This window comes from Rhamphochromis sp. 'chilingali' (assembly GCF_963969265.1).
Source record: "Rhamphochromis sp. 'chilingali' genome assembly, chromosome: 6".
NCBI classification, from domain to species: domain Eukaryota; kingdom Metazoa; phylum Chordata; class Actinopteri; order Cichliformes; family Cichlidae; genus Rhamphochromis; species Rhamphochromis sp. 'chilingali'.
Window position 1 is genome coordinate 30,803,470 of NC_137933.1, and position 15,954 is coordinate 30,819,423.

General features: G+C 39.3%; 1 protein-coding gene across 1 annotated transcript in view; it reads left to right on the plus strand.

Annotated features, from left to right (window-relative positions):
* LOC308398384 (RNA polymerase II elongation factor ELL-like) overlaps positions 1-14,728 on the plus strand; it is a 36,046-nt gene extending 21,318 nt beyond the window's left edge. The window contains exons 3-12 of the mRNA XM_080884962.1: positions 1,089-1,216; positions 3,173-3,336; positions 5,779-6,023; positions 8,739-8,863; positions 9,307-9,409; positions 9,624-10,110; positions 10,742-10,793; positions 11,195-11,366; positions 11,462-11,506; positions 11,975-14,728. Of these exons, the coding sequence (XP_080741088.1) occupies positions 1,089-1,216; positions 3,173-3,336; positions 5,779-6,023; positions 8,739-8,863; positions 9,307-9,409; positions 9,624-10,110; positions 10,742-10,793; positions 11,195-11,366; positions 11,462-11,506; positions 11,975-12,085 (1,632 nt within the window). The 3' untranslated portion in view covers positions 12,086-14,728. The remainder of the gene's footprint in view (positions 1-1,088; positions 1,217-3,172; positions 3,337-5,778; positions 6,024-8,738; positions 8,864-9,306; positions 9,410-9,623; positions 10,111-10,741; positions 10,794-11,194; positions 11,367-11,461; positions 11,507-11,974) is intronic.
* The last annotated feature ends 1,226 nt before the right edge of the window (positions 14,729-15,954 follow it).

The window sequence follows — 15,954 nt, forward strand, 5'->3', positions numbered from 1 at the left end:
GTCACTGAATGTTTGAGTTTAATGTAAGCTCTACAGTGAATAAATGAAATTCTAATTTGTGTTGTGGTGGTGGAACAAGATAAAGGAACCTTTTCCTCAAGATCACCATGTGGCAGTACGTTGGTTGTCCGTAGTTTCTACACAGAACCACATCCTATCATGTGGCTGAGTACTGCTAAAAAGGAGTCAGTTGAGGTGGTTCTGTGATCTGGTTAGGATGTCTCCTGGGCACCTCCCTTTGGAGGTTTTAGCTTAGCCCCTGTCGCACAGGAGAAGTCAAAATACACAAAGCACCAATTTTCTGTGTGCTATTTTTAATGTTTTTATTTATCCTCCTCCCATCCTCCTCATGGTAAACTTCACCGTTGTTCCCTTTCCTGTAGAAACCATGCTATCTGCATGTGTCTGCTCTGCTGTGCTGGGCAGGGCAGCCAGTGCACAGTATAGGGTTTTTTTTTTGTTTGTTTTGTTTTGTTTTGTTTTTTGGGGTGGGGGGTTCACTTTTGCACACAAACCAAAGTCTCAGTCTGCTTTTTGTCCATTTAACATCCTGTTGGGTGAAATTGTTGATGAAATAAAGTAAATTCCCTTTGGTGGTATTATGCATTATTGTGCATGTTACTTAGTCTTATTTCTGTGGCATTGTGTTGTGAAAATAAAAACTTCACTGATTTATGGTGATTGCAGAAACCTTGACTTTGGATGGTCCCGTGTTCTTGGCTTAAATGCATCTGGCATCAGCTTGCCTAAAATTGTGCTGAGTAGATAATTGCTTTTCCCTGCAATGAGTTGACAGTTTGAAATATGATCAAAAACGCTAAATCTCTTAGGAAAATGATAAGTTAAAGCAACTAGCTGGCAGTCAAATGAAACAATAAAACCATTCTTTTACTTTGCGGGGTAATGCGCTCACACAATATTTACATAAGATGTTTTAAGGACAAAATCAGCTGGCAGGAAAACCTGGAATACATTTATTATCGTTTTGTGGGTGCGTTTAACACGCTTATGCAACTTGGTCATTCATTCGACTTTGTTATTATTTGCATCTGCTAAAATAAAAATCTTTTCCTCTGTTTTCTCCACAGTACATCAAGATCCCAGCTCCCACTTCAGAGTCTCCTTCTGCCCTCCGTGTCTTTTCCTTTTACTTGTCCAGCGACAGCAAAGACCAGCCACAGGCCAGCTTTGACTGCATCCATCAGTATGTGTCGAGGTATGAATCCGAAACTTGTTTTCACAAGTCGAGTACTATTATCGCCACTGAATCAAGATCCAACTTTGAGCACCATGGAAGACTAATCAAAAATCCCTTTTTCCCCGTTACATTAATCAGCAAAGAATTTTGGCAAATATTTTCAATTAAAAAAAAAGAACTCTTTGTTAAAGCTTCAAACTTGGCTATTCTTCTCTGGATAAGCGCAGCCAAAAGTTCTCGCTCAATATGCCTGACCGAATTTGCCAGAACACACACACACACAACCCCAGTGAACCACCTGCAGACTTAAAATATGCTGCTAACATTTATGTTGGTTATTATCACTTATTAAGACCAAATAGATGTACACACAAACTTCATACCCACATACCAGCCAATCACATGGCCACAGCTCAGTACATTTAGGCATGTAAACTGAAGTTCAAACAGACCACCAGAATGGGGAAGAAAGCTGATTTAAGCGCAACTATCTTTAGGATTTACAGAGACTGGTCAGAAAAATAAAATATGCAGAGATCGGCAATTCTCTGGATGAAAATGCTTGTTGATGCCAGAGGTCAGAGGAGAATGATTAGACTGCTTTGGGTTGATATGAAGGCAACAACTCAAATAATCACTTATTACAACAAAAGTATGCAAAAGAGCTTCTCTGTAAGGACAACTTATCCAACCTTTAACCCTCTTATCAGCTAAGAACAAGAAACTAAAAGAAAAATAAAGGATTGCAAAAATGTTTAAACCAAGATCCATCTTGCATTGCATCAACAATTTAGGCTGGTTGGGTGAAGGCCAGCCTCAGATTCAGTCTGGAAGATTTATAATACTGTTTTTTGCTGAATCCACATTTTCAGCCCCCTTCAGTCTGATAGCTGGTTGCCTGCATACATGGCTACTGGCATCCACGTATTGTCTGAAGGTTGCGGCCCAAAAATGTTCCAAATGTAGAAGAAAATGCAAACAAAGTACACCACTACCCACTTCCAGTGGGTCATAAATGGTTATGAAGAAGGATTGCGTATTGCTTGTGCATCATTTGTGGAGAATTTTGCAAAGTACACTTTTGAGCTTCCAGATGTGTAAGTGGTCTGATCCTCTTGTAGTGGCTCATAACCTCAGAAGACACTGTCTCCCTATGCTCGCAAATCAGAAGAGACTGTTTGCTTGCATCTTACCGTACAGACCATGGGGCACTTGTAATTTCCTGTAAATTTCTGGGCCGAACCTCTCATTACTGAGACCCGCGTTGCTTTATTTATGGAGTGGATATGCTTGGAAACTAAAGGTTATGCTCTGTTGCGGCTTCTTGGTGCCAGATGGCTAATTGTGGCCTGAACTTTAACTAGCTTTCATTTCAGCCAGTTACTGCAGCCAAGAGAAACGGCACATCAGCATGACAGCAATATCTTGCTCCCGTTGCCCCCTGCATTTGTTTTGATATTTGGAGGACAGAGTGAAAGAGTGGCCATTGGTCACTTATGTTATTGTATAGTGAAAATGTCTCAAATTAGCAGGAATTGCTACTTTTTTTTTTTTTTTTTTTTTTGTTCTGTTTTTGTTTGTTTGTTGGATTTTGGCAGCTCTGTAAATCTCTGATTTATTTGCTCCATTAATGGAGCTCAGGTTCTTATTTTAACTTTTTACTTTTGGCCAAGATGATTCTTGTTTTGCAAGCATGCCGACAGGAGCCAAGTTAATCCTGGCGGTTTTTCTACATGGTCTGTCCTGCTCTGAACCAAGATATATAGCCTTTCTCACATGTCACAGGCTGCAGAGCTAAATCTAGACAGTGACATAACATACAGCAACCACAGGTTTAGCCAGATTCCGCCACAAAGTCACTTTCTGCTGCAAAGGTTCTGCGCTGCCATCCTGCTTTGAGATAACTTAAAGGATGTTTTTAAAAAGCAGCAGAATGCCGTGAAGTTCAACAGCTGGCTGTTTTTTATTTTGTAGTGACGGCCGCGAACAGCTGGAAGGTCAGGGCAGCATCCAGGACAAGATCACTGTGTGTGCCACCGATGATTCCTACCAGATGACCCGCGAGAGGATGTCGCAGGTGGAGAAGGACAGTTGGAGCCGCTCTGCCATTGAGATCAAACCTGGAGCAACACATCCAAGTAAGATTAAGCAAAAGGCTTCTGTGGCAGGAAAACCGAAATCGAAGATGATACATCTGCAGATTTTCATGTGGAAGGGCCAAATAGCTTTTTAGTTGGAGAGGGATCAGCAATTTGGATGTGGATACAAAAGAGGCTGTATAAAAACCCAAATAGAAATATAATAGCACCAATAAAAGTAAAAGGAATATTTGCCTTGAAAAATATTCCTTTATTTATTGCTTGAAGCTAAAAACCAGATACTTTCCTGTTTTTGATGTGCGATGAAACCACATGCGTAGGCCGTATTTTTGGTTATACCAAGACAAAAGCTAAGCCTTTTCTCCGATATTTAATGTTTGTCATTGTTCAAAGTCAGAAACTGTCTTTAAACTTTAATTTCAGGGAGTTTCGATTCACTGCCAGGCCCTTACCATTAATACAACTGAAAAGTATAGTTAATGGAGCCATGTCTCTAAAACAAAGATTATTGCAGAATGAGAGCTGTATGGGACGTGCAGGTTTTACTAACTATGACCTGAAAGCTACCTTCTGTGTTTTTTCCCTGTTCGCTAAACTTTGCTGCGGTTATGCAAAACTTTTTCTTGGCTCTGTCCTGGACCCCCATGTCAGTGCTGAAGCTCCAGGGAAGCTGCAACTGTAGTTGGTTTAAACCAGATTACTGCATGGATTGTGTAACATCAGATCTTAAGGTGAACATGACAAAGCAGTATAAATTGTAACTCTCACAGAATTTATTAGGAAGAAAGCCAAACCCTATCAAGCACGTATCTGGCACACCATAAATCCCCATGACATTATAACATAATTCTCCTTATTTTCATCATGATAAATGACTAACAGAAGTACATATGCATGAAGTTATCTGTTGGACTTACTTTTTCTTTTCCTGTCACTGACCTGCAAAGCGCAGATTAACCCGTAATGGGATTAGCACAGAGAGACGTAGCTTTCACTGCTCTAACATGCCCCATCTGTCTTCACTGGAGATACAAGCGATAATCAATGGCATCTTTACATCTAAGGACAAGTAGCTGCAAGTCTGATCTATAAATAGCAGGTTTCAGATGATATCTCGAGTAAAGTGTTCATCACTTTTTTTTAAATCTGTTTATTTTATCTCAGATCTCACTGCCTTAAGATTCTTTTCTCCTTGTACCTTCCTGAGCCTTGTTCTGCTGGAGATTCCTTCCTGTAAAAAGGGAGCTCTTTCTTCCCACAGTCGCCAGCTTGCATAGGAGATTGTCTGATTGCTGGGGTTCTCTCTCTCTAACCTCAGGAATCCACCAGGCGTGGCTGTGTTACATTCTGACCCCAGTAAGACGGTGCTTGTAATTCCACAGGATGACCCACAAAGTATTTCAGAATTGTCCCAGAAGTGTATCCCTGCTTAAAATTGCATAGTTGTATTTTCTTGTCTTTTTCCCCTTGTTTCCTTTTTTTCTTTTCTTTTCTTTTTTCTTTTAATAAAATATGAATTAAGCTACATAGAGCAGGTAAGGAGTAAAGACAGGAAATCAGACAAAGAATGATGATAGATAATCTGGCCAATTTTAAAACATAAAAGACCCCTGGCAGACTAAATTGTGATTCAAAGCCATGCAAAGAACAGAACAAAACTGCACTGCGATCCGATCTCAAAGGCATGCACCTGGTGTTTTCCTTGTGCTATATTGTATGTAGACTGAATTCAATTACTGCATCAACTGGAGAAAACTGTTGTTCTCAGAACTACATTTTTAGCTCCTAACACAGAAAAGGTTATCAGGTTATAGGTTTACCAGCATAAGAGGACCTTTTGAGAGATGTAGGTGTACTGTGATTGGTATAGTAGCAATACAAATAGTATTAACCTTGGTAAAACATGAGTCAAGTAACCAATAACTCTTAACTATAGCCAAAAAAATAAACATGCAACATGCAAACACCAACACTAAAATCCATTCTGTCTATAACTGGACGGCAAAATATAAAACAATGTCAAGTAAACACTTGTGAAGCTGATTAGCGCAATCCACAAGAAGGCAAAAAATATTGAGAAAACTCAAGAGGCTAAAACAGCAATACAAGAAAAACAAAGTTAATGTTGCATTCCTGGCCACTGGCTGGTTAATACAGTGATTCAGCTTTTCTATAAGCAATATGAATGCAAACAGATGGAAAGAAAGAGTATGAAGTTCAACGAGGAGCTCTTCAGGTAGTTCTCAAAACTGCTTGATGCAAAACAGGCTTCTGTTTTGCCACCTGCAATAAAATGTGAAATATCCTGCTTTTTATAAGCCCGCTCCTTGAGGCATACAAAGTATTTATAATTAGATGTTGATTTGATTCATTAACATAATGTGTGTATCTTTTGAGGTAATGTCATCTAAGTTAATCCATCCTAAATCACAGGCGGACTGATGCATCATCGTAGATCTTGTTCTTTTACTTTGTGTTCAGGTAAATGTGTCAAGTACCAGAAGAGGCCAGGCCCACTCCCTGCCTCAGATAGCAGCTTCTCCAAGTACTCTGTCAATAACCGGAGGAATGGCAGTATGGCGACCTCAATGCAGAAGCCCCTGAAGGATCGCATCGTCCACCTGCTGGCTCTCAAACCCTACAGAAAACCAGAGCTGCTGCTGTGGCTGGAAAGAGAAAGAGCAAGCCCCAAAGATAAGGCCGAGCTGGGTGCCATACTGGAGGAGGTACTTAGAAACACTGTTTGTAGACAAAATGTACAAAAGCTGAAGCAATTGCATCCATGCAGAGGCCACAGAGTGTAAAAAAAGATGGATTTAGCCACTGCAGTGTCATCATGTTGGTTTTCTGGATCCAAAAGGGGATTTCTGGGTAAGAAAGCTGCACCCATTAACTCTGTGGATGCACTGTTCAGACAAAGATATAATTTGTAGTACAATACTAGTATAATACAAGTTGACTCACCATAACTGAAGTATAAACGTGGATAATGCGTACCACACAGGAGGCCATACTGTTTGTTCATTAAAATGCTCTAAAAAGCTCCAACAGCAGGGTTTAGAGTTCCCTCTGACCACCACCAGGCGGCAACGGGTGAAGTGTCTTGCCCAAGGACACAACAACCGAGACTGTCCAAGCCGGGGCTCGAACCGGCAACCTTCCAATTACAAGGCGAACTCCCAGCTCTTGAGCCACGATCGCCCCGGACAGCTGGTGGTTTCAATAACCAGTAAACAATGATGCGGTGGTTACTTCCATCTTTTATATACAGTGTATGGTTTTTACTTAAGGCCATCATGACCTTGAAAATGCATAACTCCAACAGATTGTCCCAAAGGGGGAAAATGAGTGTAGAAACAAACATTTCTTTCCCTTAATCATCATGTAAACATGTTTGCACCGGTTGCTGCTTGGCACACACGCATGCCTAGCGCAGCATCTCATGCATATATTTTTTTTCAAATGTAGACTTTGTACATTATACTCCCTGAACATCCTTAAACACCCCTAATTGTCATTATATAAAACTTTAAAAAACACGCTATGGTTTTGCACATTATACCAAGACAACAGTGATTTACATTTCCAGCCAAGCAAATGTGCTTGTGTTGGCTCTGTTTTTGCACATTATATATGGCCATTGCCTGACATTCAACTAATATCACATTGTGAAAATCAAGTATGTGTTTCCCTACTATATTTAATATTAAAAAAAAAAACAATACATTTTGACACTGTCAGAGTGTCTGAAAGGCACTTAAAAGCTCTGAACAACACAGATCTGTGGTAATGTGTGTGCTGACAGAGACCAGCACCGTTTGTGCTTTAATCAAAGCCGGGATCTAATTTTAAGAAGTTTCTTTTGCTTTCCTGTAAATATTTTTGAGTTATTCCTAAGTGATGTTTGTTTGTGTGTTTTGCAGGCCTTCTGCTAGTTGATGTCTGTACACGCATGTGGTTCTTGTCTCACTGCATAGGAGTAATTAGGTCGCTGCTGTAATTGTGTCTTCAGAGATTGTTTGCTATTGGGCAGACTCCTCTGTCTGGAGGCTTCAGAAAGATAGACGTCTTTAGAGAATGTGAGGGGAAAAAATCTGGGACGCTCGGATGGAAACGGAAACGCTGAGAAGGTGTTGTTGCTTTTCAGGAATGTGGATGTTTCAGGTTTAGCACATAATGGATCCAGGTGGTGGCAGCTTTTGTGTTTTTAAGTTTCTGAGTAGTCTTTTTATTTATTTTTCTACCATTTCATATTTTATTATCCCAATCGAAACAAGTTTGCAAGAAGCCCAACTTACTGACAAATTAGTAGGCGGAATATAAGACACGTTGATATCGATTGCTATTACATATGTGAGGACATGTTAAAAATAAAAAAAGAGGTTTGGTATATTTTAAGGATTAAAAAATACCACAAAGATAATTTTTAACCCTTTTTGATGTTTTTGTTGTAATCTGTGGACTGGATTTGTATGATTGCAGTCGGCATTCATTGCTAATGGCTTCTCAATCACAAGTCAATACCAGTTGACCACATCCTGGATTATACTCCTTTTTTTTTTTTTTTTTTTTTTTTTTTTTTTTTTTGACAGCTAGAATGACTAAAATATGTAAAATGGACTTAATGTTTCATCCGATATGATTCAAAATGAGTGATTGAACCCATAAATCCACGAGGAAAGCATTTAGAGGTCAGCACTGAGATTCTGTATGACTAAAAGTGTTTTTGCAACCACAGCTATCATGAATCCAAGGTTAAGGCACTTATGACTTGGCTACTCTTGTGACCAAGAAAAAACCCTCATCTTTTATTCCAATCATCTGCATGGTGCTTTCTGTCACTGCAGTGGGTGTGTTTGAATGGCAGAATCCTGTCGCCACAACAGATTGAAGGCAGCAGCTTTGTATTCTCTGCAAAAGGCTTAAAAGAAATAAAGGTGTTGGCTACTTTTCCTGAGAATGGATGTTCCTCACTTTTACATGACTGATCAGATGAAAGAAGTGTGTCTGAGAGATTTGTTACATGAGGACATTAAATGAGGCATATGCCTGGTCAGAAAGGGCTCCAACCTTCCTAACAGTAACAGCCAGAGTCTGTATGACTGAGATTTTTAGCCAAAATACAATGACTTAAATTCTGTCTTAATTAAGAAGTAGAAATGTGTGCGTCATCCAGGAAAAAATAACCTCTTATTCCCTACTTTCTAACCACTTTCTGGCAAACAAATTTGATGACTAACTGTTGAACATATGGCAATATTTAACTGCTATTGAAGCAGATGCTTTCCTCTGGGGCCGGTGGAGACTAAAAACGGAGCTAAAAAAACGGTGAATGTCACATTAAAATTCACCGTTTGGCATGGAGTAACTAATAAATAACATTTTTTCTAACTTTAATAGGAATTTGAATTAACATTGTGTGTTGTGTGATATTTCTTTAGGTGGCCAAATTGAACCCCAAAGACAGCAGCTACTCACTGAGAGATGACTTCTACAGGCATGTGCAGAGAGACTGGCCAGGCTACAACGAGGAGGAGAAGCAGCTTGTCAGCCGGCTGCTGGCCAGGTGGGCTAGAGGCAGGGGGTCCCAGATGGATGCAAGTTATGCGCTCCCATTAAACAGCTTGTTTTTGTGTAACGTGCTGTACGTAAACGTGCCCTTTCACTTTTATGCCCGATATATCTTATGTATTAATTCCCCGGTGGTACTGGTGTTAGCTCATAAATAACAAGATGATGACTGAATCATTGAAACTTCATTTTGCACTTGTTATTCGCCGCATTAGAAAAGTAAGGTCTCCTGCACATCTTCTTTCACTCCCACGTGTTTCTGTATAGTCAGCCCTCAGAGGCAGACCTTGTGTGTCTTTGCTATACAGAGAATCTTTTCCACCTTTAAGCTCGGCCATATTCGGGCTTCTGTAAACCAGCAAGACTAGGTGTTTATGAAATTCCCAAAGGTGCTTTGGTTGTGTCTGATTGCTTTTTTTCTCTCTTTCTGTTTGATAGGAAGTTGCAGCCACATATTGGCAACCAGTCGCGAAATCCTCAACCAAACCCATCAGTACTAAGGACGTCAGAGGATCAAAGCATAGCAAAAAATCTTGCAGTGGTAAATGGCTGTATTGTTCTCCATTTACCTTTCAGTATGTGTGAAAGTGGTTGATGTGGTTTTGAACGGATGTTGCTTCTTTACGTCAGTGTAAATGTGTGCCCTTTGCCCTCTAGTCTTTACCTTTGTCTGCTGGAATTAAAGTTTATTCATGAAGTTTGTATGAAAATGTTTCAGAGATGTATTTTTTGTTTTTCCCTGTCTGTTTCCCTAGAAACGCCCTGTGCCTTTTGACTCACAGGAAAGACTAGCAGCTAAGAGACAAAAACTCACAGACCAGAGGTTACAACAGCAGCCAGCTGTAAACGGACTCTTAAACAATAAAGGAGGACACAATGATGCAACTCCTTCCCTTAACCCAAGTTTCCACACAAAGACTGAGTTTCAAAGGACAGATAACCATACTGATAACCAAAATGGTTTACCAGGGAGCCATAATTCCTTTCCTCTAATGCACAAACTATCTAGCACTTCTGACACGCCTGTTTCAGAGACCAGGGAGCAAGAACCCAAAGTAAGCAGCCTCCAGCCAACCCAGCGTGACTCCAACTGCACTCAGCCACAGCTCGCCAACAGCCAGCACAGAAAGAAGAAATCGAAAAAGCACAAGGACAAGGAGCGCGAGAAATTTAAAGACTACCATAGGACTGACTGGTTAAAGACGAATAATGAGCTCGAGAAGAATCCAGACAAACTTGACAGTAAGGCCTTCTTTCCCCTGTGTATTAAAAAAAACAAAACTAAAAAACATCTTGTAATGTTTTCCAGATCATTAAGTCAGTGATTGTAGTTTTGCTTTTTCATCCAACATTCCCCCAAATTCCTGTCAGCTGGATTTAAATGCCCCTTCTTCATTGCTGCCTCTCGTGTTAAATTAAACTACTTCGTTTATTTTGGCACTGGCGCTGTTTCGTCCATTTAAATCCAACTGGATAATCGTATTAGCAAAAAGTTAAACAGATGTACCTAATAAATGGGCAGGTGAGTGCATGTGAAGTCCCCCCTTGCAACCCAGTGCTGTATCAGCACAGTATTATCTCATGACTGTATGTGCTTCCTGAAGCTCCCACTCTTGAGTCCTCAGTGTGTTATGTGGCTGACTGACTCAACAACAGCTTGGGTCTCTAAGCCTAGAGGTCTCCTGACACCCACAGGCTCTTAGCTAGTCTGAACAGAGGCAGAGATGAACACACACACAGACACACTGTGGCTTTTAGCAAAATAAAAAAACATATTGCTTAATATTCAGACAATGGCAAAGATCCACATGGATGACTGTACTGATTCGACTGCAGCTAATGATATTTTCTTTTTCTTACGTTCTTGCTCCAGATCCTGACATAACAAATACTGTGGTTTCTGAGGAGAAGCCAGATTATGTGCTGTAAGTCTGAACATGTTTTCAAGTTATTTTTTGATGACCTGCTAGAATCTTTTGCTTTTGTTTAGGCAAGGCAAGGCAAGGCAAGTTTATTTGTATAGCACAATTCAACAACAAGGTGATTCAATGAAGTAGATGACAAGGATTCAAGAACAAACTGTGTAGGATGACATTGTAGGCTTGTGCTACCATCTCGTGGCAGAAAGAGGTACTACACAAGAAGTAAACGAAATTAGGGAAATGGGCAGTTTAGAAATTTGCACAAAAAATATTGTGATTGTATCTCTAGGAAAGAATTCATATGGAAGAGAGTCTCTTGAAGGCTCAATGTTGCATAAGATTATTTCTATCTTCTGTGGTGGTCTTTACATTATCACACACTATGTTTCTGTGTCTACTTATAGAAAATACAGCCCCATAACAAGTTTAGAGCAACGTGAGCAGTACCAGGAGGATTTCTGCGCTGAGTATGATGAGTACAAAGACCTCCATTCCCGGATTGCCACCATAACTCACATGTTCATTCAGCTGGGCTCTAAAATCAAGAGCCTGTCCCCTGGTACTCAAGAATATAAGGTACATGATATATGCAGATATGCAAGTGCTCAGTTTGGACTGTTAGTCTCTATGTGGAAACTAATATTAACAACTTTGTGTTTTGTACCATTTAGACAATGGAAGACCAAATACTAGAAAAGTACAACAAGTATCGCAAGGTAAGTCAGACACATTGAAGTCGTTTTTCTTGTAGTTCACATATTTGAGATTTATTTCAGATTTATCACCTATTGCTCCTCTTTTTTTGTGCTCTTATAGTCTTAAATGTACATTTCAATGCTTAAATAGCTTGATTTTTTTAAGCAATTAAATTCTGTGAAAGCTGCTTTTATTAAACAGCGAGTAGTTAACCTAAACTAAACAAAGACAATCTTTAAGATTGATCCTCAATATGTTAGTGGTTGAGAAAGAAATCGTTTTATTTATTGTTAATTGTTTATTTTTTATTTATTTGAGAGAATGTGGATTGTATGGTGTAGGCTGGCACTAGTTTAAGAAGGTTTTTTGCAGTTGCTCTATTTAGGATTTCCACCTGTCTACTATGTAAGTTTTGTAGGCGTGAACATAGAGGAAAACCATGTAAAACTCTTTTAATAATACACTTTTTTTTTTTTTTGTCTCCACAGAAGTTCCCCGGTTACCGGGAAGAAAAGAAACACTGCGAGTATCTCCACGAAAAACTTTCATATATCAAGCAGCTCATCATGGACTATGACGTCTCTAAAGCTTCCTCGTAGCAGATTTTCATATATGCATACACAAACAGAGTGTCAAACAAAGAGTTTTTATATGGTGAAAAGGTTTTACGGTATATGAAAAAGGCAGACACTATTGCAGACCACAAATGATGCCGTGAGCGTTGATGATATTAAATCTATAGCAGATTTCTGTTGTGGTCTTTTAGTTGTGTAGTTATGACTTCTTAAAAGATATCTCATGGATTTAAGAAGTCAGAGGGAGAGGCAAAGAGAGAGTCTTGGCACTAATGAGGACTGTGAACCTCACTTTGCCAAGACAGATACATTTCCTAAAACCTTCTGTCAGCCAGACTCGGTGTCAGACATTTGAATTGAAATATATCAAAGGTAGAAGTGACTTTAACTTATTCCCTTTGTTTTTGAGACTTGCTCAGTCAAACATTGCCTCAGGCGGTTTTTCACTCTCTTTTTTTTAACATTTAAAGATTTAAATAAGCAGCATAAAAGAGACACTACAGTTCAGGTTCTTATCAAAGCACCCTAATTTGCGATTAATGACAGAAGCTGTGCACTGCAAAGAAAAAGAGAAAATGAAATGATTCAAATAATTTTTTTTCAGATTTATCCTTCATGTCTTATTATGCAAAGTGGGTGAGATTTTTTCCCCTCTCTTTTTCCACCTGCAGTGCTTCAGGCATTTATCTTGGAGGAAGGGATGTTTTAGAGTTCTGCATTATGTTTGTTCTGTACTGGAAATAAGTGGAATAATTGTCACCCTGTGGCAAAACAAAAATTCATGTAAGATAATGACATTTTGCGATGCAGCCTGTAAGAGGTTCCTGCTGTTTAGCTGGAGTCAGCTGGTTTCTTACTTTTTATGAAGTATGCGATCTTCACATCTCACACACTAAATTGATTCGGGCTCATTTTGAAAGCTGCTGAATCCAATTAGCAAAAATTTGTTCTCAATTACCTGGTTAAACATGTTAAGAGCTTCAGGTTCACATGAAACTTACTGCAATAAGTCGATATGTGCCGTATTTATTAAGTATTTATTAAGTACACTCCCTTTCTTTTGCTAAACTGACCAAAATGCTCAGACGTCATTAATAAGCAAGCAGCAAGTCTAGTTTAAAGTATTTAAACCTACTGGAAAGAAGTGTCTTTGTCTCTTTTTACATAGAACTACTGATGTATTTATTTTGAAATGATTTTCCTCATTCCTGTGTCGCTGGTCTCCACAGATCGTGGTAGCCGGTCTTGGTAGATCTAAGTGTTTGTATCCATCAAGAGGGGGAGAGGTTGTAGATGAAAGTATCATAACTTACTGTGTGTTTTGTCTCTGCAGCCCCAAAGGACTCTAAATATTAAAAGATTAATATAGCTACAGAAGGCCTCGGCAGCAGTGAATAGACACGTCACCTAACTCTCCAGCTATGTTTGAAACCATTCACTTGTACACTATAAAAATAGATTAAAAGAATGAGGCACATAGCAAACCTGTTACTTTAAAATTCAGTGCTGCTGTGAACATTTTTTAGATCACAATGGCAAAAACTACTTTATTTTTTTCATGAATTGGCACATTGATGTGGCAAGGATATTGGAAAGTTGTGGGGTCAGTTATGATCCTGGAAATCTGTGCAAGGTTTCCAACATCATGGGGTTTGATTTATTGTAATTTTCCACTTCTAAGTACTACATCGTTGTGTTTCGTAGTGAGCCATGGCTCATAGAGACAAAGCAACAAGGTTTACTGCAGCAGAAGCCTTGATGCAATTAAAAGCAGCTCAGTTAGATGAAAACAGTTAAATGAACAGAACAGTTTGCATTCATTTTAGTAGGCACACTTGTTCAACTCATTTTTAAAGACCAAATCAGCCAATCACATGGCAGCAACTCAATGCATTTAGGCATGTAGACAAGACCTGCTGAAGTTCAAACCAAGCATCAGAATGGGGAAGAAAGGTGATTAAGTGCCTTTGAAGTTGGCGCGGTTGTTTGTGCTAGAATCCCAGCTGGTCTGTGCATTTCAGAAACTGCTGACCTGCTGGGATTTTTCCCACACCACCAACTCCATGGTTTACAGACAATGGTCCAAAAAAAGAGACAATATCCAGTGAGCTGCTGTTCTCTGGGCGAAAATGCTTTGTTGATGTCACAGGAGAATAACCAGACTGATTCAGGCTGACAGGAAGGCAACAGTAACCACTTCTTAAAACTGAGGTATGCAGTTTGAACATTGCAGCAGAATGCCACACTGGTTGGAACTCCTGTCAACTAAGAACAGGCTACAGTTTCGGCACACTCACCAAAATTGGGGAAAAAAGACTGAAGAAATGTTACTCAGTCTGAGGAGTGTTCATTTCAGCTGTTACACTGGGGACAGAATTTGGCATTTTCTCGGCACACTTTGGCCCCTTACCACACGAGCATCATTTAAATAATGATAAACGACCATTAGGATAAGGTGACCTGTCACGACGTTCAAATCATCTCAAACTGGTTTTTCAACACGACAATGAGTTCACTATACTCAAATGAGCTCCACAGCCACTACATTACAATTGAATAGAGCACCTTTGAGATACAGTGGATTAAGAACTCCACATCGTGGATGTGCAGGTGACGAATCTGCAACAGCTGTGTGAAGCTGTTGCACACAGCAACAGCTTGTGCAACAAGCTGTTGCTGTGTGCAACAGCTTGTTGCACAAGCTGTTGTACACAGCAACAGCTTGTGCAACAAGCTGAGGAATGTTTTCAGCACCTTGTTGAATATGTGCTGTTCCGAAGGCAAACGGGGGTCCAGCCCATGCTAGCCAGATATACCTAATGAAGTGTCCGCGTAGGTACAATGAACATAAATGCCGTCATTAAAGAAGTATTCCCGTGTAAATTGGATAATTAACCCCACAGTCATTTTACTTATGAGAAAAGTTCACCTTTATGAGGGTTGATGTTCATATTGTGTTGCTTTTTTTGGCTTATTAGAAAATAAAAGTAGTTAACTGAGGATGTTTTATAGTGTACAGTGACGGGTTTCAAGAAGCTGCCACTATATTGGTAAAATGTGTGCATTTGCTAACTTACTATATGTTGTAGTATTTAGGTATTTTAAGCTTGGAGAGCTGAGTCTCAACTTTTAATCAGTGCCTATTCAGAGTGTATTTGTCCATTGTGGCTGCAGCTTTTGTATTGAATGTCATTACACAGTCATTGACATAGAAGCCTTAAGGATACTTATATAGTCTTCAAACTGCCAATATCAAGATGCTCATTATCCATACACACACTCATCTGTTATCTGCCTTATTACTACTGTTTGCTGTTTAAAACTGTTTAAATGATTGCCAACAGTGGCTTTCTGTATTCTTAATGTAATTTAACGTTCTCTGTTTCCTGTGATGACATTGCTTACTCATTTGTTGCATTTGTAATCATTCTGGTACATTTTTGCTTTATTCATCACTGAGGTAAATGTGCAGGCATTCGCCATTAAGAATAACACTTATATATTTCTAATGCTGCCGATATTCCTGTTGACACCCTGTTTTACTTTCTGAGCACACAGAGTAGTTTGATTTGAAAATTTGCCTTTTAGTGATTTCGGCCATATTTCAAGCACAAAAAGCCCAATCTTAAAATTAACAATTGACGAACAAGTGGTAATTATGAAAAGATTTATAGAAAGAAAGGAATAGATGTGTCAGATTATTGATGGAAAACCATAATTATTTTTGGATTGTTGTGATTAAGAGGGTATGATTATATTTGGGCGATTGAGCAGGATAAAAGTATCACCAACAATGAAGACCCGGAGAGGAGCGTATGCATTATGAACTGCATTTTACAGTTGTGTACTTTCTCTTCTTCTATTGTGCAAATTTCAAACAAATAAAACCATCA